The following is a 27947-nucleotide window of genomic DNA, read 5'->3' as shown; positions in this document are numbered from 1 at the left end:
ATGAGGCCCGGCCCGCAGCTCCAACTGCAGCTCGGGCAGCTCTCGTCGTCGGCTTATGATTTTTATCAGCTTTTGGCTTTGGCAGCCACCCCCTACCCCTACCCCTCCCCCTCCTCCTACCCTATGCTATGTGTGTTTGGCCAACGCACCCAATTTTTCCACGGAATATGGGTGTAGCCGCCGCACTGGCCGCCGCGCGGTCGATTGCCTAATGTGGAACTCCCCCCCTCCGTCTCCGTGGACCCACGGCAATCGGCAATCGGCAAACAGACACAATCCGTGCCATGCCATGCCATTTGTTTGCTGAACCTTTGATATTTTCCAGCCCCAGCAGCAGCAGCAGCCCCAGCAGCACCCAGCACCCAGCTCCCGCTCTAGCTCTAGCTCTGGCCCCCAAGCTCCAAGAGCTGTCGTTCGATCCATCCATGAACCTTGGCATTTGCTTGGTCGATATCTATCTGAGGCAGGTGCTGCGCGAACGGACCCCAGAGGAGGCGGCGTGTGTTGGGCAATGAGGCTGCTTGGCAATATTCGTCTGAGAGTACTGCCAAGTGGCTGGCTGCTGATTCGAGTAGGTTTCTGTGTGTACGTTTGTGTATGTCAGAGATCTGCCAACCCTGGGAAACACTTCAAAGTATACATTCAGTATATATTCCCCAACAGCAAAACAATGTCCAAGACTCAGAATCGTAAAAAATCGAAGCAGCCCCGTCGTGGCCCCGTCTCCAGCACTGGCAGCGAAACGGAGCGCAGTCTGGAGGATATGATTAGTGTCACGAGACTGAGGATCGGCGACACGGACGCCGGCGCCGACGATGCGGAACTCCCAATCCGCAAGATGAAACCCAAATCCAAGGCGCCACAGAAGTCGCTCGGTGCCCGTTCGGTGGAGGCACCCGACCAGCCGCCGTTCGTGGCCCTGGTCGCCAATCTGCCGATGGAGACCAGCGTGCGGGAGCTGCTCGTGCTGTTTGTCCAGCACTCGATTCGCTCCATCAGCCTGTTGCGGCTGGGCAAGGGCGGGAGCCAGCAGAGAAAGGCGCATGTGGAGCTGGCGACGCGCGACGACCTGATGGAGCTGCTCAAGAAGGACCAACTGCTGTGCCGCGGTCGCCGCCTGAGCATCAGTGTGTGCCAGGATCCGGGTGCTGCTGGCGATGAGCGCTGCAATCGCCATGTGGTCAGTGGCCTAGACGGCACCTGGAGCCTCCATTCGGGCAGCGACGCCGACGAGAGCTCCTCGGAGTATGCGGCCAGTGTCCGGAGCGTTCAGGAGCGCGAGGCCTCCTCGGAGGCGTCTGTGCACATCAGCCGCACGCCGAGCAGCACCGAGGAGCTGGAGCGCCGCATGGAGGTCCGCCTCCAAAAGTTGGCGGAGTTCGAGAATGCCCAGACGGAGCAGGCCCAGAGCTCGCAGGGGGATGACGACGAGATTCCTCCACAAATGTCCTGGCCCAAGTTCTGGTCGGATGTGCAGAAGAGCGAGGAGTTGTAAACAAGAAACATTTCTCACACACACACACACACGCACACACACGCACACATACACACACACCAAGGGCAGGTGGCATACAAAAATGGCACTTACGGGCAATCAAAGATTGATTTCCGATCGTATATTCACAATTAAACAAGACATTTGGCATGGCACTTGGCTACAAGAATCCGTGGCACCACCATCCATGTAGGTCTTTAGTTTTAGGCCCTGAAAGTTTCCTTCCTAGGTTCCAGCCACAAAGGGGCATTGGCTTTCTGGCAGGCCAGCAGATCGAACAGAGGCCACAACGTGCCTGAAACCGATCCCCCCTTGAGAGTTAACCAAACAAATTGTGACAGTCTTCAATGGGCTGGAAGACCCCATCATTCCTACATTTTCACGGGGCAATCCTTAAAGGCGGACCACTCTCTGGGGCCCCGCTCGGCAACAGCTGCGTAGAAACCAACAAAACTACAACCAAAATATAATAATTTATCAACAATATTGACTAAAAGCTGTCAACTGAATTAATTTAAACTGATTTATTAATGTGGCGACAGTTGGGCGATCGAACCGACTGACGTCGGCTGTTGGCTGTCGGCAGGAGCCCCGCGGGGGGAGGGGGGGCCCCCAGAGAGAGAGAAAACAAAGAGCCAAAAACAATACGGCGGTAAGCATACGCTAATTGACCAACTAATTAGCGCGTTTAATGGCTTGAGTGTATACGAGAAACACGGTCAACGAAACAAGAAAGACAGACTTAGACTTGCTAATGAAATTAACGTAGCGTGGTTAATAGTTTTGCCAAATTTGGAAAATAATTTTCATCAAATCGTCGGCGTTTCCAGTTCTGCGTTTAACGTCATCCCAGGCCCCAAATCCCCCTCCCCCTCCACCCCCCATACCGCCATGCATTACCTTTGTTTTATTTATGTATATTTCTGTGTTAATTCTCTGGGCGATTAATGGCAGCACGATCTTGGCCAGGCCAGCGGAAAATAACTCATACGCCCAGACAGCCCGACAGCCAGATAGCCAGACACTCTGGCGGATGATTAAGCCGATCGATTCTATCGTATCAATTTGTGATGGAAAATTCGGAGCTATTCGTTTGATAATTAATTTGGGAAATGTTTTTCATTAGTTAGGCTTTCGTTTGGCCAAGAAAAGTATTCCATTTGGTCGTTGAGCTCGACTTTTCATTGCCATTTCTTCGATGGTGGAAAAGGAGTTGCATTCCGCTCTACAGATTGATTATTCATGGCATTTACCAGCTCATATATGTATTTCGTTGTACATAACATACGTCTACGTATTTCAGACGTGTCTGAAATGTATATAATTCGCTCCCGCTCCCGCTCGGACATTTTTGTTGCCTCAATTTATCGACTAATTGCTTGGGGCCGCTTCAATTAGACTCCCGCCTGCTCACTCCTTCCCCTCAAAGCATTTTGCCTGGTTGCACATAAAATGTCTGTCGGCTGTTCCCCCGACTCTCTCCTGTCTCTCCCGTGTCTCCTGTGTCTCCTGTCTCCTCTCATTAACTCAACGGCGCGGACAGGCAGCCCTCTAGAATTTTGGTCGCAGGGTCGCAGCAGGGCCATCCATCGCGCATCTGCAGGCTCGAATCGCAAGCCCAAGCCCAAGCCCCAGCCCAAGGACCAATGCCCTGGACAGAACCACGTTCGGAATGCGGAATGTTCTCTGGCCAGAGCAGAGCCCGTTGCCAATTTCCGGCAAATGGCATTGGGCAGCGGGAAAGGCCGTTGGGCGTAAATTAAAATTAAATTCAAATGGAAAAGTGTCGTTGCCGCCGCGACCCGTACCCGGACCCGGACCCGGACCCGGACCCAGACCCAAACTCGGACTCTGTGACACGGCGGATGGGTCGTGTTCGTATACGACCGTTTGGCCATTGGCACGTCTGTCGGTTTATGCAACATTTTAGCAATTATATTCGCGTTGAGCGACATTACAACGGCAATTACACGCAGGAGCCACACAGTTTGGGGATGGGAATGGGAATGGGAATAGGAATGGGGATGGCCATTCGATGCCTGGCTTGGCTTGGCTTGGCATGGCATGGCATGGCTGTCATCATCACGTGGAGCAGCAACGTGATCCACTGACGCATAGCTCTGGACTGGCCGCCTGTCACTGGCAGACGACGGCCCAGGGCCGGCACTGACTGACACTGGCTGGTCGACTGACTCCGCTGACAGGACATAAAGTGCACGAAAAAAGAAAAAACCACCAACATTAATAGGCGAGACATCCCACGTCCATATACGACTAAGGAATGTTCTAACCGTGGGGATAAATGGGGGATAAAAAATTCAGCTTGAAGAAAATTGTGTCCCTAAGAGTTTTTAAGGGAAATTTGAACTCATTATTGATTTGTTTATTTTTTGTGGAATTAAATATCTAGTAAAAATAAATACAGCCAAATATATTTTTGAAATTAAATTTATATTTAATTATTTATAATATTTGATTTCTATATTTTTGGTAGAGTTCAAAATCTATTAAAAAAAAATAAAACCATGTATATTTTTTAAATTTAATTTAAATTAAATAATTCTTTTTTATTTAAAAATATATGTATTAAAAACTAATTTTTTAATACAGTCTTTATTTAACCCAAGTAAATTAAATGTAATTAAATAAATATTATTTATTAAATTTGTAGGAAATATATTTAATCTAAATATGAAATTATTTCATTTAAATACGAAATGTATTTTTTTTGCCATGAAAAGTATTTAAATCAAATATTTGCACATTAATGTACATTATTTATTTATTTTTGATTGTTATAAAATGTTTAATGATTTTTAATCGATATCTGATACTTGAGCCTTCAGCAATTCGTTGGCATCCTGCAGGAGGGCAGGGTATACCCTTAGCAGAATGGAGAAAACAGAAATATGAAATTTGTCTGTGGGGCGGGCTGGGGCTGGGGCTTGGGGCTGGGGCTTGGGGCTGGGGCTTGGGGCTGGGGCTTGGGGTTTGGGTAAATGAAATGAAATAAATGTATGAAATGAAAGCAATAACCGACCGACATTACATAAAAATCTACTTGGCCCGGGTCTCATAATTTGTGTGTGTGCGACGTGGGCCTATTTAGGTAGTAGTAGTAGTGGTATCTGCGTAACACTGTATGTGTCTGTGTGTGTGTGTGTGTGTGTGTGTGTGTGGAATATGGCCGACACTTCCGTTCGACATGTTGCACATGTTGCTCCCGTTTCCGGCGCTCAGCCCAAGCTCACCTCGTCTAACCCCACATCCTGGCCGGTTCCTGTGGCTGGCCAACACCCATAAAATATACAATATACACGATTCCCGTTTGGCCACATACCCTTGCCGAGGGTATTACGAATTTTTGCGATCGAATATAAATATATCTTTCCGAATAAATGGCTTTTCTTATATGTATAGTTCCTTGGGGAAACCCAAAGGAAGTTCCCTTGATGAAGATATTCCTGGGCCTTCAAAGAGAATCCAAATCGAAGAAGATCGATCTCAAAGGGGAACATCAAGAGCCTCGTCACCCAGGGACTATGGCTGTCCTTGCTCTTTCTCTTTCTCTTTCTCTGGATGGGATGTTGGGAATGTTGGGGATGTTGTTTCTGGTCACGCATGGTGTTCCTGTCGCTTGCTGTTTTTATTGCCCAAGCTTCCTGCCGTTCGCTTGTTTCATAATTAATATCCTTTCACACATTATTATAACGGAAATGAGGAGGGGGGTTGCGGGGTGGCGGGGGTTCGGGGGAGGTATATTTTTATTTTATTTATACACATATATTCTTTCATTCTTGTGTGTGTCCTGCCTGGCCGCCATCCACGTCCCATTGTGTGGTCGGGGTCCCTGGAAAAGCTTGTTAAGCATTTTATGCGTTTGGTTTTTCATAAATTTCATTCCCAAAAACACACACACACACCGACAGAGGGGAGTGTGTAATTAAAAGCTCATGAAAAGTGATTAAAAAGTGAGTTGCGGCCACGCTCTGGGCCATATATTAAATGTTTTTTTGTTTCCTCCCCATAAAGTTGTCAAAACAATGCCCAACAGCAACAAAAAAAGAGCAAATATTCAACAAAAATTCAGCCAGCTGATGCTCCTGCCGTTGCTAGGACGGTCAGGACTTTAAGATACTTTAACGACGGACCAAGGACCGAGAACCGAGCACCGAGGAGTGGAAAACCCCCTAGGCAATTGACGGGGATCCCTCCGTATTCAAAGCCTCTTTTTCTGGAGCCGATAATCTAGGCAATCACCGAAAACACAATGGCCATCTTGTCTGCCCGGCCATGTGCCATGTAAAACTAGTTTCACCGATTCCCTCCTCCCCACCCCCCTACTTGCCCAATTAGGAGGACAAGAAAAGCATTTTAACACAGATTTTGTTTTAACAAATCACTTCCAATCCGAAGCCACAGTTTGGAATCGAAGGGCTAATGAATTGGACTCTTGTCAGGGCCGTGGAATGGGGCATAAATTAAATGTCCGACAGACATGACAAAACGAAAAGAGAAACCTCTTTCATCTACTGCATGCATAATACATAGACTTTCCCACAAACAGAGTCCTCCTGAGTCCTCGTTGAATCGATTTTATGTAAACTATCGACTTATTTTCCTATCAAATCCAAACGCTTGCCCCAAACCTCCAGAACGAGGCAGATATCAATGTTTTTCTTGTGTCATAGACGGAAATTTCGGTTTTTTCATCTCGCTCACTCTCTAAGAAGCTGAGCTGATCAGCCGAGACCCAGCCTATAAGCCTATCAATCCCCATCTATGCCTTCAAATGCCAGTCTTTATATATGGATATATTGGGATATTATCCTTCGAAATATCCTGCCACACTTGACTGGATCTGTGGCGCAACATTTCCTGGAATGACCCCATGGTTGGGTCCTTCGTAGACGTAGACCTAGCCCCCGGGGCTGATTCATATCCATGACGCACTTTGGCCACTCAGCGAAGGAGCAGAAGGAGAAGAGGCCGGGCCTCTGGTGGCCGGCATTTAAGGATTAGCATTTAAGAACGTATTTATGGTATGCATAAAGATATTTAAAGTGTCCCCTGGTCCTGACAGGCAGGAGCCAGGAGCCAAGAGGCAGTCAGGCAGGCTGGCGATAACCGGCTTACACGCATGTCCCCGCCAAGGATGACGCATGACTTAATGCCCGCGTAGGGGAGCGGAGCGGAGTGGAGTTGGACTCGGGCCTCTGGAGTCCTGCCCGAATCCGGACTCCGGACATGGGGCCCTGTGACATAAATATCGCACATGCAGGCGCGCACTCCACGCACGACTGGCGCTCCCGCGTCATTTCCATGCGATTCGCGTGTTGCGTGCAATTTGCGTGTAATTCTCGAGCGGATGGGGCAGGCAGGCGGGCAGGCGGGGGGGCAGGCGGGCGGACACCGGCGAAGTTGCAGCCCCACTCTACTACTGTGCGGGCCTGTACCTCCGGCGTGAAGCGTCCTCTTTGCTTGCGTGCATGTGTGTGTGTGTGCGTGTGTGTGTGTGTGTCATCGCTACACGCGGCACATAAATCATAAGCAACAAAGCAAACTGCGTCGCAGAGCGTCGAGCAAACAGAAGCCGGGCAAAAAACTCACTACCAGAAAGGAGGAGGAGCAGTGCCTCGACCCAGAGGATACCCCACAATGCTAAGATTTAAGCGTGGGGAAAGAGAAAGGGAAAGAGAAAGGGGGAGTCCCCACTGTAATTTAAAGCAAAAACTTTATTTTAAGCATAAATTTAAATACTTAAAAATATAGATACATAATCTATGAAATTTATGGTAAATATATTGATTATAAATTGGAAAATATTACATATAAATATGGAAAATATTTAAATTGTGCCTTAAAAAATCAAATCTGTGTAAGACCCTCGATTTCAGGGCTTCTCGAAGGGCCCTGTAGGGCATACCCTGGTCCTCTGCAAGTACTGGGTACTGGGCATACGAAAAACAAGGGACGCCCAAAGTGAAATGCGTAATTTATGCTGCGCAGGACTCGCGCAAGGAAGCAAGGAAGCAAGGAAGCAGGAAGCGAACACGGACGCAACCGTAACCACCCGACTGTGCCGCTTGTAGAGCTTGCAGTTTTCCCACCCCGTGCCACCGTCAACTTTTCCTTTGCCATCTCGAACTCCAACTCCAATTCCAACTCCACTTCCACTTGAATTTCCAAAGGAAACTTCTGGCTGCGACGCAATAGGAAAAACTGCGTTTTTGTCTTTGGCTGTGCGGCGTCTTCAACCACCCCGTGGGCCGGGCAACCCTCCTCGGGCGGGGTGTCCTTGTAATCTAGGTTTGGATTGAATCAAATCCGAACAGAGGGGTTGAAACTGCACAGCGAGACGGGGAGTGCTTCATCTGCTGGCGAGTCCTGAGAAGATACATATGTTGCGGCAGATCGCTATCGGGCGGCGTCCGGCGGTGTCCGGTAACAACACAGGGAAACTACCGCCCAAGGACTGGGATCTCCTGAGCTCTTCCAGCGGTACAAAAACAAGGCTGAAAATTACAATAAAATTGAAGAACGTTTGTGTGAAATCTACAATTGGTTCCCGAACGAATTCCCCTGGCCATGGTGGCTTTGGGGCAAAATGCAACGTATAAGGCCCCTCAATAACGATCGAGATCCGTGGATGCCGACAACGCAACGCATCATGAAATATCTGAATCTTTTGCTGATTGGAGTGCTCCTCGGCTGCGGGCTAGCGGCCGTCGATGGCCGGCCCCTGATGGACTCCTCGTCCAGCTCCAGCTCGGAATAGGATCGACTGCCATATCGATCGATATGCCCATCCACAATCCACAGTCCACAATCCACAGTCCACAATCCACAGTCGCTGATCAATAAACTGTGCATTGAACTGCCGCCAGTTCAGCCGTAGCAGCCCAGACCTCGTCCCACCACCCCCTCACGGGGGGGCTGGCGTTTTCGTTTTATTTTCACATTTCGCAGGGGGCGGGTGGCAGGGGCAGGGGGCTGACACACACCATAGTGACAGGTCGGTCAGTGGAAAATATGAATACCACTTGAGCATGTTAACCCCGAAAGGCGTTTATAAAACTGTCCAAAGCTATTAATATCAAAATTCTGCACACACACACACACACACACATAGAGACGATAAAGACGGACAGGGGCAACAACTGCGCAGTGCTTTGGTTCCGCTTGCCACGTCAGGGGGGCGGGGGGAAAGGGCAGAGGCAAAGGCAGAGCCAGAGACTCGGATACGGACATGGAGACCCTGGACACAACTAGCAACGTTCTAGGGTCAGCCTATCGAGCAGAGAGTGAGAGGGGGAGAGACAGTGGCAGAGAGAGTGAGAGGGGGAGACAGTGTCAGAGAGAGAGAGAGGGAGAGACAGTGCCAGAGAGAGTGAGAAGGAGAGACAGTGGCATGTTTGGCGTCCATGAGGCGGAAATGAAAAGCGCCTGACGGTGCTTGGGGGGTGCTGCTGTGGTTGGGCGTTTGGTGTGGGGGGGGGTCCTTCGGTCAGTGGTCGGAGGATTATCAACAGGCGCACACACACATGCACACACACAGACACCACAAGGAGTACGAGTGCGGGCTCTGACGGAGGGGGGGCTTTTGTTGGGATAAAGCTTGAAAGCCGAGTGCACTGCGAGAGCCCGCCATGTGTCCTTTGTTATTTATGATTAAAAGCGCAAGGACTTGCCCGGGGCCCCCCCGCCCCCCACGCCCCCCCACACGGCCCTACTCGTATTTACATACGACGATTCTTGCCCCATGCCACCGGGATGGATTGTGTATGCTAAACATAACGCTGCATGTGTCCATACATGTCCATCACTTCATCACGCCACCACACACACACACACAAAAGCAGAGCAGAGCAGAGCAGAGCAGCCTTTTTCCTTCCCATTTGATTCCCCCACCAACCCATACATCCATCTGTGGCCACGTCCCAGGAGCCGACCAGGGGCCAGGGTATGCCTTGGGTGTCTTGTGATCTTCGGTAAAGACAGATTTACTATCATCCCAGAGGGTATGGCATGGTATAGAGGTTCTACTGCCCAAAAATCATATTTCAATTGTTGTTTTTTTTTTTCGATAATTCCAGGGAAACTGGAAAATCTTTACCTTTGGGCCACTGGACCGGCACCGGCACCGGCACCGGCATTGGTCGCATTTTCTTTGTCCGCTTTTAAGTATCCTTTCAGTGGCGAATCCTTTCGCACCCGCTCACTGAATAATATGCAAATAAGTTAATTTTTATTTATTCTCCTTTGGCATTCCTTTGCATTAAAAAAAAAAAAAAAAAGGGGCTCTGTCGCTGGACCCTGGTCGTTGCCAGGCGGATGATTCACTTCCAGGGTCCGCAACGGATCACAGAATTTATGATGCAATCGCCTGTCGCATTCCGGTTTTCAGGCCAGAGGCAAGGAGGCACGGAGGCACAGAGGCACGGAGGCAGGGCGGAGGGATGGGCATTAAGATAGGGGATGTGGCAGGTATCTTTTGCGGGCATCCTTGGTCTCAAGACAAGGTCTCACATTATTATGATCTCTTCTTGCCAGTTCCGCTCACCGCTCCCCGCTCTCCAGTGTCCATCGGTGTGTCCTTTGTGTGAGTGAGACAGGGAGAGAGAGCAGCAGCAGCCGGTCTGTTCCGTTCCGTTCCTGTCAGTGGCTCTCTGTTGCCAGGCGGGCTTTTGCCTGGTCTTGGGCTTGTCCTGCATGTCCTTCCGCCATTAAGGGTGGTTGTTCCCGCCACAGGCGGTTAGTTAGGCTTTGTTCCTGCCCGCCTGGACAAAAGCATTTTACTCGAGCTTTTTTATTTTGCTCAATTCCCTTTTTTTTTTATGCGCTCCGCACTCCGCACTCCGCATTCCCATTCCCGACTGCTTTTTCTGCCCTTTTTTCGGTCATGTGTTCCCTGTGTCCCTGTGCCCCTGTGCCCCCCTTGGTCCTTTGTCCTTTGTTTGCGAAATGTGTGTCAGTGCGTCAGTCGGTTGCCTGGCACTTGGTTCGACTATTTCCGGTTTCAATATGCGCACTGCCTGCCTGCCTGCCTGCCTGCCTGCCTGCCTGTCGCTTCTACGCCTCGCCTTTGTCCTTGCTCGGCGTTTTGTATGCCCTGTACCCTGGGTACAGTTGCTGCTCCGCTCCCTGCTCCCTGCTCCCTGCTCCCTGCTTCCACTTCCACTTCCAATTCCAGTTTCATTTCCAGTTTTATTATCCCTTTCATTGGCACAAATTAGAAGTGGCCCTGCCCCTGTGTCCCCTTCCCCGTGTCCCCTTCCCCGTGTCCCCTTCCCCGTGTCCCTGCCCCCTGGCATCATGTTATTAACTTTTGCGATGCCTTGTCGACTTGTCGACGCATTTGCCGGTGGACAAAAAGGTGTCAGAGTGGGGCCCTGATTTACGACCACAATATGCCTACCATTGACCAGGCTCTGGATGCCATTCCCTTCCATTGACAGCTGCTCGCTGAGATGAGGCGTCATCCGAGGGGAGTCCTGAGCGATGACTTCAGTCACCGGGCCTAATGAGCTGGAAAAGTGCTCTGAAGGAAGTACACACATGGTTTTTGTTCCGTGGAGAAACAATAGAAGATGATAGAAGGGTTGCGCCACTCTCTGGCTCTTTGGTTCCAGCCCGACCAAAGTATTCCCCTATCTTTGGGGCTCAAAACTTGAGCTTCCAGCCCCAACCTGCCGCAGCACTCGAGAGATATTTCTTTAAATTGCTGTGCCCCAAATGGGGGCTACGAATCGATCCGATACGATCCAATACGATACGATCCGATACGATCCGATGATAATTCTTGGCTTTGCTCGTGTCAATTCAAGCGCTGAAAATCGGGGAGAGCGAGAGAGACGAGGAGTAGGAGAAGGAGGAATCAGAATCAAAATCAAAATCAAAACTCAGTCAAGTAGACAAGATCACTTAATCGGTTTGAACCCAAAAAATGCGCTCTATTGGAGATTGGAAAATGTGTTAGATCGTTGCTCGAAAGTGGAGCACAACCAGATCTCTGGTCTCCGGTCTCTGGTCTCTGGTCTCCGCAGCGACGGTCTATGGGAGGAGGAGACCGATTTCATGCACGACAGATTGTGATCAGAGTGCGATGAAAAGAAACCATTCAGCCTGGGGTTCGGACCTGCCCCCCCCCCCCCCAACCCACTCCGCTCTGCTCCTCTGCATCGGGCAATTGCAGGCCATCAATTAAAGTAATTTAAAGGAATCAGCCAAGACAACGGGTCCGGCTTCGGCTCCAGCACCAGCACCAGCTCTGGCTCTGGCTCTGGCTGTGGCTCTGGCTCCAGCCAGAGAGCAACAATGTAGATAATGCGCGAACCGACTAAGAACAGAACCAATGTACGTAACTAGATCCATAAGCTGAAAATCAATCAGGCAGAAAGTCAGACGACCCGAGAAAAACAACAGAACACGGACGCGGACACAGCAGAGCGGCGGGGAGCGGAGGGGAGCGGAGGGGAGAGCGCAACAGTAGAAGCCTATTAGAAGACCAGCCAGCACGGACAGGGCCCCAGGCAGCAGCACAACGAAACTCAAAATTGGATGAACTAGAAAGGAAAAGAAAAAAAAAAAAAAAAAGAAAAAAAACGGTAGCCACGAAATCGATTGAAGAGCTAAAGACTTGGCGACTGGAGAGCCACAGCCACAGCCACAGCCAGAGCCAGAGCCCCATCTTTAGCCCCATCTCCAGCCCCATCTCCAGCTCTAGCACCGACGTTTTTCTTGAGTTCGATTTCGATGACGGGTGACGAAGATGATGACGATGATGGGCGATGACGAAGGGTAACGCATTGCACAGTGGATCCTCGTGGTCGAAGAGCATGTATTTTCCTTTCTTTGTTGATGGCTTGATTTCGTGTACCACTGTGCAGGGGCCAAGCCGATGACGAAGACATTGCTGCAAGGCATTTAACAATAGCTGCAACAACACCAGCAACAAAAGTCATCATTAACAAACAGTAGCCAAGAGAAGTGGCTACGTGGAGAGGGGGGGTAGGAGATGGAGGAGAAGGCTGGAAGGTTGGATGTTGGCCAGAAGAAAGAGCCAGCAGACAAGAGACAAGAGACGGTGCGGTGCGGTGCGGTGCGGTGCGGTGCGGTGCTGTGGTTGGGGCCCACGAATCAATAGACAAGACAACGGCGGAGCGACAGCCAAACACGATTAGAGTGGATAAGCGTGTCTGTCGGCTATAAAAGTGTAATATCTGTAACTCATTAATGACAGCAATTTGGGCAACAACAGCGGCCAAGACGGGGGGAACGGGTGAGAGGGTGAGAGGGTGAGGGTGAGGGTATCATCGATAGGAAGTAAATGGGAGTTAAGCCTCGACCGGTCGACCGGTCGACCGCTCGACCAGAAATTATTATGCTAAAACCAAATCCGTAGGCAGATACAGATACAGATACAGATACACATAAAGCAAAAGATTTAAATGGGACACAGCTTGTGGTGGATGTGGATGTGGATGTGGATGCTCTGATGCTCTGATGATGACTCCGACTGGTTCCAATCAACTGCCACTTAACTAAATGACTCTGCGTCTCTGGCAGCCAGTCGAAGGTGAAGACGAATACGAATACGACTACGAATATAAAGCCAGACAAAAGCCCAGACCCAGACTCAGCCACAGACTCAGATTCAGATTCAGAGTCCGAGTCCGAGTCCGACTAAGATTCAGAGACAGAGACAGAGACAGAGAGTGTGTGTGCGCTCACCGATTTTATCACGAATGACTGATGAATATGCCATTAAAGATATACGAGAGTACGTACGTACACCGCACGAGACCCGCAGACGGAGTCGCGATGGCAGGAGAGGCGACTGTAGACAGACACCGGACCACGGACAAAGCAAAGACCAAGAATCAGACCCTCTCAGACTCTTCGAGAGGCAGTGGCAAGAGGCAGAGGCAGGAGGCAGAGGCAGAGGCAGAGGCAAGAGGCAGATAAATGACCAACTGACTAAAATGAAACTGATGTGTTATTGGTTATTGTGGTGCTTGCTCGGTCGGTCCCAGCTATAATTGCGGGGCCCCGTGAGTTTTATTGATGGCTGGTTAGGGTAGAAGGTAGAAATAGAGGCAGAGGCAGGGGTAGAGGCAGAGGCAGGAACACTGGTTGGGTTATTTACTGCAGGTTGAGCTGCTTGCCGAAGGGATTGCCCAACAAATTATCAACTCTTAGGGGTTCTTCTCTCTAAGATGGTTTCTCGAGCACCTCGGCACATACAGCATAGGTCCCTTCTGGCAATTTCCTGGCCCTGTTCGCCGACAGTGACACCGAGTGATACTTTAGATGGTATATCCTTCGGCCAGTCGTACAACTGAACCCCCCCAACGAGCCGAGTGTAGGGCACATCTCATCCCAGAAACCTCTGCTCGTAAATCACTCGAAAAGTGAATTTAATATCGGGGCAACCACAGGCGAGCCGAGAGCCGAGAGCCGAGAGCCGAGAGCCTCACCCTTTGGTCAATTTATGATTGCTGCACTAATCACAGCCGGCTTCGATGGGCCCGGCCCGGCCCCGACCCGGTCCACAATCTGGTCCACAGCTCTTTACATATGGATGCACTCTGTCCGGGTGGGGGGGAACGGGGAGGGGAACGGGGTGTAGCAGCTACCGTGTTTTGCGGTGAGCCGCGATTGTCTATCGGTTCGACGGGCAGCTCTGGCCAACGCCTCCGTTTACGAATTCCCCCAAGTCATCTCTGCCTCCCCCCCCCCAACTCCAACTCTTCGACTCTTCGACTTGGACTTTGACTTGGAGCTGAAGCTGGAGTTGGCTTTTATTGTTTTGCTTTTGTGGGGCTTGGAGGGGACGCCTCAAAAGTTAGAGTGTGCCATTAATTGTTTGGGGCCTGCCTGCCTTCTGCCGCCTGCCTTCTGCAGGCAACTTTCCAAAAATTTTGGTTAGTTTTTTCCGTTGATAAATGTTGGGCTCTGAAATATTAATTACACTTGTGCTCGGGTGTTGAATTTGCTTTCGGGGGCCATTTCCCGAAATTTATCGAAAAACAAGCTCTGCGATGGCGATGGCGGGGGGCGGGGGGCGGCCCCATCTCTCTGAGATTTATGCCATTGTTTTTACGAGTAGGGGCACGGTATAGCTATAGGTAGGTAAAGTCCCAAGGAAGTTGCTGGTCTAAGCATTCATTAACACTGAAAGTAATTTACACAGGGCACAGCCATGCCACTGATGCATGGCCTTCGGCTGGCCGCCACTTATCATAGCTGTGGCAGAGTCAACAGAACAACAGAATCATCTGTTCAAAGTGCTGACACGACGGGGGCAAAGGGGTCTCCCTCTGACAAATAGTCTGATAGTTTTACAGACTCTTTTCCAGGGGCCAGTTGATTTCAATTAATGCCAAAACTATCCTTGACAACCGCCAAGTGGACTCTCCAGTGCTCGGGTGTGGTACCTGCCCTGTCAGCTGGTGTCTCTCTGTGCCTTTGGGCATTTCTAATCAACTTGCTTGATACAATTTCATTCATTTCGCAGCCGCACTTGGTGAAAACTTCGATGGCGAATGATCTGGGGCCATAATCTGGGGCCTGCATGGGGGGTGTTCCCAGGAGCCAAAGGGCCAGCATACAAAATGTTTATTAATGCTAATGAATGTCGCTTCGTATTCCCATTCCGCATCCGCATCCGCAACTGTATCTGTATCTGTATCTGTGTGTTTATGGGTCCTTGTGTATCTGAAACTAGTTAACTCTCGGGCACTCGCATTTCATTCATTTGACGCTCGGCCGTCGCCAGTCCGAGGAGTCCGAGGAGTCCGAGCCCTGCCAATCAAAAGTTTCATAAGCTCCAGTGATGAAAGCACTCCGTTGGGGGCTGTTGTTGCCATGGTCCTTGTACATATTGGTCAATTACTTGGGCCAGGACTTGCCACCGGGACTGGGCATGCAACCAAGTGTAAATGAGAAAAATATTACGCACACAGCATTGCAGGAAATATGCCTCGAGCTGTTGATCCAGCAAATGAAATGATCCCCGCCCCCCCCCGCCCTTGATGGCCGCCCGATTATGCGTGTTGCCACTTCAATCGAATGCAAAGTAACTTTTTCAATTTGATCTCGTCTGCCACCCTACTGCTGTGTTGCTGCCACATTTGCCACATTTTCCACGTTATCCATGTTTAATTATAAGTTCAATGCAAAATGTTGCCGCCTCCGTCTGTCAGTCAGTCAGTCGGTCGGCCTCTGCCAGTGCCTGCCTCCAGGGAAATTTGCGCAAACTGCTCTAAGCCGGCACACTGGGCAACGACTGGCACATGGAAATGTTTGGGGCTAACCCCAGCCCTAAACTCCATTTCAATGCGGAAGAAAGGTGATTCCAGCAACTCCATTTGTAGGCCAAGATCGTATTAGAATAGATCTGAATTCGAAGGAGAATAACACTGAAACTTGCCACACTGTGCGGCACACACACACAGCATTCCCTCCCCCCATCCAGCCAGCCAGCCATCCATCCATCCCCAAGTACGAGCACATCCTTTGAAGCCATTTCGACAGCAGCAGCAGCAGCAGGAGGAAATATGAGGAGGAAAACAGCTTCCACGTTGACTGGCAAGTGTTTCGTCTAAATTGAATATTGATTATGAAAATAATAAGCAAAAATTGCGTAACTTTCCGCCTGGGCCTGACAACACAGTGGCGCACCAGGACGATGGTGGAGCGGTGGAGATGGAGATGGTGATGGGAGGGGGGTGAGCATACAGCAACAATGGAGGAGCCATAAGCCAGCATCCGGGTTGACGGCAGGCAGGGACTTGAGTGGGGGCCGGGGGGGTGGCGAGGGGCGGGTTTCGAGGCGGTGCTCAAGTGTCCATTGATTGACTGCCAACATGGCGTATACGTAATAAGAGCGTTTTTGTTTTTTCGGGACCAGGCACGAGGCAATGTTGTGGGCGGGGTTGGGGGGGGGGGGGGGGGAGAGGCTAATCAAAGAGTGTTAATTTACCCAAAGGACTTGCCTTGCTCCCCTCCCCCTTTTCGGCCCCCTCCCCTGGCTGTTTTGCCTCATTATTGTACGTATTTTGTTGGCTTTGTATTCGTGTTGGGCGGAATCTCGTTTTGGGGCGTGCCAAATTGACGTTCCGTCTTCGGCATAATTTTCGTGATGAAAAACTAATTTGAGTCGGGATTCCCCTCCCACGCCCTTGCCTTACCTTCCACCCTTCCTCCGCCCACCGCTGGCAGCAGCTGCTCTAGATCCCGCCCCACCGCTATCCCGCTCTCCCGCTCTCCCTCCTTGTTTATTAATAAATTAAGCAATTAAATGCGCTGGACGCTTTGTTTGTTTAATGAAAATCTAATAAATCGCTTCCGTGTCCGTGCCCGTGCCCGTGCCCCTGGACACTCCACTCCACCCGACTCGACTCCACGCCACTCCAAGTGGGAGTCAGTGGAGGCCCAGTCACGTGCATAGTGCATAACTCTTGGACTCGATTTGTCGTCCGGCGGAGACTTGGCTTTGATGTTATGGCCCCGGACATCTGTGGCGCCCCCCCAGTTGATATGCAAATGGCTAATTAGCAGTGCGGTGCAGGTGGGGACTTTAATGAGATATCTAGTTGGGGGCTGGGAACACGGAACAGATGTTTCCCCTATCGATTATGGATTAGGCGGTTTCAGTTCCTGAGCGCCACTTTAAGGAAGTCTCAAGGAATTCCAGCGGGAAACCCTAGTATTCCAGGAACCCTAGTATTTTACAAAATAATTCAACCCAATTATATCTCAATAAAAGATCCTTTGAAATGGGTGAAATAATGGCAAGTACCCGGAATTTTGCGAGCAATCATTGATGTCATACTTGGAAAATTGTCTGAAACTGGAACTGGGGGCCCATGCTTAAATAAAGTTGACAAATTAATATCAAATTGGTATCAGCAATCAACGACTGGCATCTAAAAATATGAGCAATGAGGAGGAAGATCCTTCACGATACGGACTTTTATGGGTCGTGTTGGGCTAATGGGCTTATGTGGGCGCTAAAAGCGACTCATCCCGGTTAATAGGCCATTCGAATAAGGATAATTAGATGCCCGGACCCGGACCCGGACCCGTTCCTGGTTCTGGTCCTGGTCCTGGTTCTGGTCCTGACGCAGGGCCTCAAACAGCTTAATCGTCTTGAGTTTAATTCGGCAAATAACCCGAGGCCAAATGCCATAAAGCTTGTTTCTGTTGAGTGTTGGGTTTTGCTGGGTTCTTGGGTGTCGTCTTTCGTCTTTCGTCATGTTATTTATATTTTTTTACAACATTTAAATTGCTGCAAGCTAATTTCCGAGTAGCTGACGTGGCAACCCGAAACTCAAGGAGCTCCGGGGGAATGGGAGCTGGTGGTCGGGGGGTCTGAGAAGATAAGCATTTGTCGTAAAAATCTCCTCATGAGAAATGCCTTCAAATCGAGGAGAAAGTCAATAAAACTTTAAAATATTTTCTGCTCAATTTAAATGAGGAAACACTGGCAACACGAAGATGGAAGAATCTTTCTTTTTTTCCGGAGAAAAGCTAGAACTCTCGAGGTCTCAATTACGAGTGCGGGGCCATGGAATGTGCGGGGAGGGAGGGGGTGGGGCGTTTTTAATGAGCGCGCCGCAGGGGAACAATTAAAAAACGTAACGTGATCAAAATTTGAAATGTCTTTTTGGTCCTTGACGTCTCTGTCTCTGTCTCTGTTTCTGTTTCTGTCGTAGGCCCGGTCGGCCCCCCGAAATTAGGCAAAGTGCTGGGGCAAAAAGGAAAATACGCAACGGAACCCATAAAAAGAGAAAAACTGCTCCCGAACATCAAGTTCGTAAAATTTTAATGAGTTTCATTTGGTTTTTCCCCGGCTGTTAATGCTTCTCTCTGCCCTCTGCCCTCTGCTCTCTGTCTCCGCACCCCCCACCTCCCCCCACTCCTCTGTGAAATGATGCGAAAAAATGTTAATGTAAATTTATATACGAATATAATGCGTTGAGCAAGGAATAAATGCGCTTATAAATAAATAAATTAAGACGGAGCCCGGTCCCGGTCCCCGTCCTTGTCCCTGTCCCGGTTCAAGGCATTTCCCAAGCTTCGCGGAAAATGTTTTTCAATACTTCGCATGCGTGAATTTTCTCAATGAATTTTCTAGCAGTCGAATCAAAGAGGCCAAGGAGTGGGTCTCGGGGCAAGCAGAAACGGGATTAAACTGTCACATTTTCTCAATTTCCTAATTTGGGTTCCCTCTTCACTGTTTTTCTTCTTTTTTTTTGTCTTTCTCTGGCAAGGAAGTGGGGAAGCAATGCTGCCTCCTCCCTCTATAGCAAAGCACATCGAAAGCTGGTGGGATCTATAGATAAAGAGATAAGCCATCGGATGCTCTAGTCTCTGGCAATTCGATATCGAAGTTCGACAGAATTGCGAAAATATTCCTACGTATCGTGGCATGGCACAGGCGTGAGAGAGCTTCAGAGAGAGAGAGTGGATCGCAGGCGAAGCTAAATTCTAAAGTCCACAGTAAATGCAGGCAAAGGAAGAGAGTGAGCTTAGGCGAGAGAGAGCTTCAGAAAGAGAGAGAGAGTGGAGTGGATCGCAAGCAAAGCATCGCATCACATGGACACAGGCAAAGGAAGTGAGTGAGCTTAGGCGAGATTGTGAGCTTACGGGAGAGAGAATGTTTCAGAGAGAGAGAGAGTGGATCGCAGGCAAAGCTAAAATCCAATATCCACAGTAAATGAAAAACGAAAACGAAGACTGTGAGCACGGAATGAAAAGGCACTGGCTTCACGGCTTCACGGCTTCAATTCCAATTAACTCTTTTTTCCAAGTCGAGCACGAGACACCGCCTGCCACAATTACGAGTATGAGTAATTAGGAAGCAGGAAGCAGGACAGGACCCAAACGGTGAGCACTCTCTCTTGGCCCTGCCGAAGGGGTTATGTAATAATTTGTTGGACGTGGATAATGAAAGTCGTGCTGAAGGTGGGGGCGGGGCAGCCCTCGTCAAATGTCAAGTGCATAATTACCATATTAAGCAGAGTAGAGTCCATCTGGGCAGCAAAGAGAGACAAAGACAGAGAGAGAGAGAGAGAGCCGAACATCCAGTAGCAGCAGCAGAGGGAGGGGGAGGGGTATGGTCAAAACTTAAGGTTCAACCGGGAATCGGGAATGGGAAAGGGAAAGGGAATGTGGACGGGGAAGATGGTGTTGTGTTGATGTCACTAAATACAATGGGAATACGGGACAATGGGACGGACGGTGGGAGCATGGGATCTGTCAGACCTTTTGACCGGGGCCATGGGACAAAAATAGACCAAAGCACCAAAAAATGAACACCGAACCAGAGACAGCAACACAGAAACAGGGACACAAGAGAGAGAGAGAGAGAGAGAGGGAGAGGGGACCAGCGACAGAGACAAAAGGTTAATTACAACAAAAGAAACAGCAACAAAAGGCAATCATGAAATGATCAAATTAATAAAGAGCAGCAAACAATCGGGTACTACTCGTACTCGTATCGGGGAACGGACAACCGCTGCCCGGGCGAAGGGGGGAGGGTGGGGTGTGATTAGAGCTGCTCTACGGATTGGGGAGGGGAGTGGGAAACGTGAAAAGTGTATGGGAAAATTGCATTGGAAAAATTACAGTCGAAATGGAAACAAATGTGCCAAAGTAGTGGCTGCTAGAGATGGGCCGTGAAGGCACGAATCAGACGAGTGTCAGTCTTGTATTCGGAATGATATCGTATGTATCCGATACTCTGAGGCGAGTGAGCCGGGGTTGCCGCACTACCGAAGCGATTGTGCCATAATATAATCATCTAAAGCCTATATCTTTACTTTCGCGCATATTTTGCTTACTCTTCTCCTGTGTCCTTTGACCTATCGTAACTATCGCATCATTCGCTGGTCCAAAACGTATAAATATCGGCCATGAGTGCCATCCCTAGCTTGTGGTGACTGCATGGAAATGGAAACAAACATAAATGTAATTTATTTGCGTGTAATAAACCACAAAACAAAACTCGAGTCTCTGAGTGGCAGAGACTGGGACTCCCTCTTCCGTCTCTCATCTCTGCCGCTCAGCCGCTCTGCCAGTCTGCCACTCGACACCCGTGCCACCCCGTTTCAATTCCGGACAGCTGCTCCGCTCCGTAGCCTCCAGCTCGGCTCAGCTCGGCTCGGGTCGGCTCGGAAAATGTGGTAGTCGAGTGGAAAAAATAATAACAGAAACATTTGATTGTGAAAATTAAAAAGATGATTTCTCACACGCGCTCTCTCCCTCTCCCTCTCGCTCCCTATCTCTCTCTCTCTCTCTCTCTCTCTGTCTCTCGCTGGCTGGCGCTGCCACGCTGGCATCATCATCATCATCCTCCACATCATCTGCAACGTGGCACGTTGATGGGTTCGGGGATGACTACGACAATGCGGATGATGAGGTCGAGGATGACGACGATGACGGTGGCACAGTGGTCCGATGATGAACAAACAAATGCAATGATTATTGCAATTAGGAGAACAGTTCAATCTATCGATAATATAAATTTTGGGAATTCAGGGATTCGATGGGAGCCCCCAGCTCCATCCAAGGATTCCTTTTGAGCGCATATACAAAGCCAATAATTAATGATAAAAGATACATACATCGGTGGATAAAATATAGTGTTAAGTCCTGAATTTTGAATATGTAATCGATAATAAATCGATAAAGACGCTTCTTCAGCGAATTTGAAAGGAAAACCATAGATGAACTGGTACTCCAATGGAGAAAACAAATACAGGACCCCTCCGCTTTCACATTTCCTTGGGCCTCGTCCCACTGTACGGATGATCCGATACGATACGATACGATACGAGTGTTTGTGCAGCAGCCGTCGACGATGACGACGTCGTTGCATGTTGACAGATAAACAATAACAACGTTCGGGATGAATAGGTAACGGTAACGGTAATGGTAAGGGCAACGGCAACGGCAACGGTAACGGCAATCCCGGAGAGCACCCCATTAATGCTTATTACACAACAACAATCTCCGAGCAGAGCCCGAGACTGCAACCACCACCACCACCACCACCCCCCGGCCGCTGTGGCAGCCACGGCCATAGCCGCGCGAATGCGCGTGATTGCGTGCCACTGCTGCCACGGAATGGCAGATCCCGGCCAGGAGGCGTCGTCCTCGTCCTCGTCGTCCTCGTCGTCCCGTGCCTCAAGTGTCGAGCGTGTCGAGCGAATTCTTGTTTACCGTTGTTGCAATTGTTTTCGCCGTCATTATTATCGCTGCAACGCTACCTCATACATGGCCATGCTCGGTCGTGGTCTTGGTCCTGGTCGTGGTCGTGGTCCTCATGCTCATGCTCATCGTCATGCTTGTCCCTGTACTCCACAACGGATTGTTGAGCGCTCAAGTGCTGTGGCAAATTCGTTTTGAACGCCACTCCAGGCGCCCGTCCAGCCAGGGATACGTGAGGCATACCTCTGGTCCTGGTCCTGGTGCTGGTGCTGGTGCTGGTGCTGGTGCTGGTCCTGGTAGGGCATTGTTCGGCTTGCATGTTGATTACACTTACTCCTGCTCGTATGCGCCCCGGCGGCGGCACAGCGCCACCGAACTATGCGCTTTCGAGCACTTAAGAGCAGAGCACGAGAGCCGGAGAGCCGGAGAGCAGGAGAGCCGGAGAGCAGCTGGGAGCGGACGAGGGAGCGCTCTGCACGGATGAGTGAAACGTGGAAATGGCAATGTAATTTGTCCCGTGTAGGTGGTGCTGCCGCAGTCCTTGCACTTTGCCTCCTATCTTATGGGATTACATTAAAACGTCTTCGGGATGGAGCTTCAGCCAGAACCGGAATCTGAAATGGAATCCGAATTGGGTGGACACTGGTGGGGTGTGGGGGGCAGTGCATGTTCCTCGTCAATCTTCATTTAGCTCCGCAATTGTTTACCGACAGCCTTGCAGCCTTGCAGCGTTGTACTTGAATTCGGGCCAGGACGACGGAAGCGCTGGCAGGACTCGTGGGACTCGTGGGACTGACTGCCACCAATTCCCATAATACATGGGACCAACCAACCCCCCTTCAAGCTGTGTGTAAATATCATTTTGTTAACGTTCTCTGTTTCTCCTTTTTTTCCAGAAGAAAGCCACGCTGCCAGTCGTCAGATGAAAAAGTATCTCTAAAGGTAAAGTATCTCAGGCGGGGCACTTTAGTGGCTAGTGGAAAATGGTTTCTTTCTGGTAGCACTAGGAGTCCCGATTCGGCAGATCCTTCGTATGGCTAACCACCTCATTATTAACACAACTCCAGCGAACCTCCTGCCATGGCCCATGGTCCTAATTGGATCGTTAGCCAGCCCCAACCCCAGCCCCAAGGCCCAGCCCCAGCCCCAGGCCCAGAGAGCAGACATAATTGGTTCAAGAGAGAGAGAGAGAGACGAAGGTTACCTGCAACTAATGTCAACCGAAATGGAAACGGAAATGAAAGTAAAAACGCTTTCGATTAGCCCTCGCCGAGGTGCGCCGGGCGGGGGCCTACATGCGGGCTCTGGGGCTTGTCAGAGTTTCGGGCAATTAAATGCAAAGAAGCAGGGCCCCCAGCCCGTGGCACCCCAAACCAAACCAAACCAAGCCAAGCCAAATAGGTGTCAACCGAGTGCTCCGGGTCATTCCGTTCCCACAATGGACAGTGGATGTTGAGGCGCAGCGACTGCCAAATTGGATCGGGCTAATGCCCAGCAACTGTCATGTGCAGTTAGGCAAACACGGCATAAAGTACACACACACACAGACACACACACACACACACTCGACGCTAAAAGTTAACGCACGCGACGCCATTAGGCGCAACTTGGCCTGCACTGGCAAGCCAAACACCTAGCCTCCACACCACACCACTCCCCTCCCCTCCCCGCCCCTCCGTTCCCCGCTCCCATTTCCATTTCCATCAGGCAATGCGCGACAACAACGAAAAACGACAGAGAGCCAAACAACTTTGAACATTTTCGACAAACATGTCACACATTCATATGCGGAACGCACCTTGCCTCTGACCCGCCTGCCACGTACCGAAGGGGGGCTTTGGGGCTGCCACAGTGGGTGTCATTGTTGTTCCGATGGTAAGAAAAATATACAAGAGAGCTACCAGCCTCTGCAGGCGGCAGATCGCTAGAGTTATGTGCCATATTGGAGTGCAGGGAGGATAGTGCCAGGTGTTTACAGCACTACGGAATCGAATTGATTCCGGCTTTGGTTTTTGCCACATTCGGGCTGCTTGTTGCCCCACTGCCACAGCACTTGACACCACATGAGCCTGAGCACTATGCGACCTGACAACAGCTATCGCTATCGTTCCTGGCCACCAGCAGTCTCTCTCTGTTCCCCCTCTCCGTACCTCTCTAGTGTCGCCACAAACATCGATCGGAATCGAATCGCACGACGACGACGACGACGACGAGGACGGAGCTGTGCTGTTGCTTCGGTCGGGGCCCTTCAATCAGCTGTCAAATGAAAATGTCAAAATATCAAAAGTGAAAAAGGCAAAAGTAAACTTGGGCCCGGTTCGGTTCGGTTTGGTACGGTACGGTCCGTCCGGGGTCGGTCTCGGGCCCATTATTGTTGTATTCTTCTTCGCTGCCACAGCACAGGCACAGCACCGGCCTTTTAAGAGGTCCCCCCTCCTCCACCCCTCCATCCCCTCCCCCGCTGTTCTCTTCATCGATGTAGTGTAGGTACATACCCATATGTATATCTGTATGTTTATGTATTCATATGGATGAGTGTTTGGTATCGTTTGGTCCGCTGATTCGTTAGTTTCGTTAGTTCGTCATGCAATCAGTCAGTCATCCACTCAGAAGTGACAGTCCGCCAGTTCGACAGTCACCGACAGCGACGACGACGACGACGACGACGACGACGATGTTCGCCTCTAAGTGGCCCTAAAACGGGAGACGAGGGCAGGAGACGTACATACGTATAGAAAATAAAACTCGAAATGTATGCAGGCAGGGGCCTACTCTACTCGTCCGACCAAAATCAACAGAGACGAAACAACGGCACACAAGCCTGGCCATGTATTGGTGCCATATGCCTACATAGATATTATGTATAGCCCTCGTGGAGGAGGAGGCGGAGGAGGAAGGGGAGGAGTAACAAGTTGACAGGGCCGCCCCTGGGGGCGCAAGGTGTTTGCCGTTACACGGCTAGGTCCACAATTGAACGGCTAGACTTACCAGTGCTACCCATTAATTACGATCTGTGACTCATAAACCCCCCGCCGTACACCCCAGAATAGATCCATAGATTATATCTGTCAATCAAAGTACACTATTTGAATGCTTGATACACGTACTGTATATATATATATAAATCATTAGTCCTATGTTTGCCAAATTCCTGCCGACCAAAACGTATCTTTATTTCAATGCATCTTCGGATTCCTATTTTAAAACCATTCTGCTGGTGCTCCGCAGTGCACCTGGCTGGCGTTGCAGCAGTGCATCGAGAAAGTAAGTCTTCAAATCACACGAGAAATCAAAGACAAAACTACAGAATAGCTATAACTGTGTTGGAGGACCGCATAGCTACGGAAGGGTGCTGTAACTTTGGTAGAGTCGGTAAAATCCAACACAAACCCTATGGCTGTTAGGCCCTCCGACCGAGAGGCGCTGCCGCATGACGCGAGCCTGCAGGAAAGATAGCCGTTAGACGAGGACAATTCGAACTAAACTTACTGGGAAAAGAAAGCCTACACAATCCTCATTGAAATTGGGGGAGAGACATATTTACTTGACCATAAAATACAAGCCGCCCCCCCCAGCCCCATTGTTATAGGCCTCTTAATCGGATTAAAAACTAAAAACTTTCAATTGAATTTGCCACCGAATATCATCCTCTTTCGTTCCGAAAATCAATACTCAACAATGCTTTGACCGTTTTTAATAAAGCAAAAACCATCTTCAAAGGAACTGACAATAACGAGAGCCGAGAATAGCCCAATATCCAGGGTGATTGTTATGGCATAACTTTGTTAATCTAAAAATCGGAAATCCCAAATCCCAAGTCCGAGTCCGAGTCCGAGGGGTGACAGAAGAATGGGCTGGGGGGGAGGGAAACTGGAATGAATAAATCTCCATCGTAAATATGAGGAAAGAGCGCGACGGGCAAACGAATCTCCTTCGAGATGGCAATCAGCGGACACCTCGAATGCCACATCATGTGTCGCGCTATGCTCTATGCCGGAAAGGAATGTGCTCGGCACCGAGGTGTGCGAATAGTGTGGGCATTTCGGTGATGGACACACAGACCAGACATTCGACTCTGAACGGGGGACACATGACCATGACAATAATCGCATTGGTGCGAACGACATGCGTACAGATGGGGCGCGTTTTATGGACTCTGAGATTCTCAGATACTAAGATACTGAGAGATGATTTCATGTGCGGCTTCCTTAATTTGGTACACCTTTCGGGCGAGTGGCCACTGGCCGCACCGTCCATTATCCACTCTATTCGGTCTATCCGTCGGCGTCACAAATCAATGGCTTCCGAGAGACTCACGAATCGAACGGCCCACAAGCCCATAAAAGACCCTCGACTGCGGCCCTACACCATTTATGGGGCTGTGTGCCCCATTGTACTATCAATATTTTTCGGGCTCCTCTTCGTTTTATTATTTTATTATTATATACATAGATATTTTCTTTTCTTATTTTCTTTTTCTTGTCTTTTGTTGTTGTTGCTGTTTGGGCATGGCATGGCATGGCATGGCATTAGCTCGGTTTTACATACGGGTATTCGTCGTGTGGGTGTTGCTCGTGCTCTTAACGGGTTTCTCTGGCTTTAACGGTTACTGCCGCTCGTTTACGACTCTTTTTATTGCTATTATTAATGCCCGAATCTTCCATTTTCGGTTGTGTGATCTATTGTTTGCTTGGCTAGGTGCTGGGGGTGTCACCTTCGAAAACTCAAGTCCCAGACACACACACACACACCCGATACGATGTGATAATCGGGCAGCAGCCTGAAGCATATCGGGTACGAGTATATGCCTCTCTCTGGGCGCGAGAGCCGGGGGTTGATGCGCGCTACACTCCATTATCGATGTATACAAAATCTGTTGTTAAATGCTCCCTCCCTATGATAGTCCTCTGCTGTTTCACAGATAATACCAACTACTTTGTCCCTTTAGAGGCACTCAAGCCCTTCTATAACGTATAATCTACCATTTGGATGCGTGAATCTTCAACTTTTAGGGCCACATTCTGTTGAATGCCATACAAATTCCCCCCCGCCCGCCGCCGCAATCTTTAAAGCGGTTTTTTTCTGCCCCTCTGTTTTTTTATGGACTGACAATCCAGAATTTCATCCCATTTTGAATTGAATATTTCAATCAAATCCGCGTCGCCGCTCCAAATTACAACATAATTTTCTGATCTTTTTCGCTTTTCACAATTTCCGCATTTCAAATTAATTTCTTCCCCGCCCCCGCCCAACCGACAATTCCCGCCACCCGCCATCCGCCACCCGAATGCGAATATTAAAAAATTCGAAATCTGTTTAATGTGTTTACTCGACCAACTGCCAATACGACGAGGATGAGGATGAGGATAAGGACGAGTGCGAGGAGGGAAATTTCATTAAAAGGGAAAGCAAGGCACTGCTGCCCGGGCCCAAAAAGGAGGAGGAGGAGGAGGATGTGGATGTGGATGTGGATAGGGCGGAGGCGGACAGAAATTGTGGCGACTCATGGCGCAATCGTCAATTATGGCCGACAAGGAGCAGCAGCAGCGGCAACAAAGGAGAAAGCGAGAGCCGAAAAAATATTGTGTTCGATAATCAAACCGAAAATGTGCACAGCTTGAGTCAAAATAACGCAGCAGCTAGCAGAAGGGGGAGTTTTGGTGGGGGGGGGGGGGGGAGGGGAAAAACGGTACAAAACAGGACAACAAAAGGGACAGAAAGAGTGGGAAAAACAGTGCCATGGCAGGGGAGGACTTTTAAGCAGCAGGATATGCGTACATTTTCCTCTATGGTGCCCGTTTTTTTTTTTTTTTTCTACTCCTTTTCTCTTTACTTTTTCTTGTGGCCTTCTTTCCTGGCGATTTGCCACCCGCCGCACGCGTCGTCGCCGACGTTGACGCTGACGTTGACGCTGCCGGGCCCATAATTAAATTACATATATTTATACAGGGTATTCATCGAAGGCAAGGGGTATGATGGGCTAGTGAGCCGGGGGCTGGGCGCTTGCCCTCTATAGAGGCCTCTATTTCGATCTGAAACCATGGGTATCGAATAGTGGCCCATGGGTATCCTTTTGTCGTCACTATCCTATCCTTGGCTGTTTAGTTTTGTGTGTTAGCGAATGAGTGAGTGAGAGTGTCTTTGTGCGTGTGTGTGTGTGTGTGTGTGTTTGCTGACTTGCTTTTCCTATTGTGGTGCCCCTTGTTCTTTTTTCAAGGCTACTCCCTGGGCT

General features: G+C 49.7%; 2 protein-coding genes across 2 annotated transcripts in view; both read left to right on the top strand.

The window, feature by feature from the left end:
* The window catches only part of LOC6598986 (ubiquitin-conjugating enzyme E2 D2), a 174360-nt gene that overhangs the window by 78360 nt on the left and 68053 nt on the right, over nt 1-27947 (top strand). Inside the window, exon 2 of the mRNA XM_002023987.2 lies at nt 22612-22657. The gene's annotated coding sequence lies outside the window, so the exon portion shown is untranslated. The remainder of the gene's footprint in view (nt 1-22611; nt 22658-27947) is intronic.
* On the top strand, nt 660-1650 carry LOC6598999. Its single transcript, XM_002024000.2, has one exon. It carries the CDS (start codon nt 671-673, stop codon nt 1493-1495), a length of 825 nt encoding a protein of 274 aa, XP_002024036.1. The 5' UTR covers nt 660-670; the 3' UTR covers nt 1496-1650.

The sequence above is a fragment of the Drosophila persimilis genome, unplaced genomic scaffold (assembly GCF_003286085.1).
Source record: "Drosophila persimilis strain 14011-0111.01,24,50 unplaced genomic scaffold, DperRS2 tig00000700-arrow-arrow-pilon, whole genome shotgun sequence".
In the NCBI taxonomy this organism is placed as follows: Eukaryota; Metazoa; Arthropoda; class Insecta; order Diptera; family Drosophilidae; genus Drosophila; species Drosophila persimilis.
Note: the sequence above shows the minus strand (reverse complement) of the source record. Positions and strands in the feature narration are given on the sequence as shown.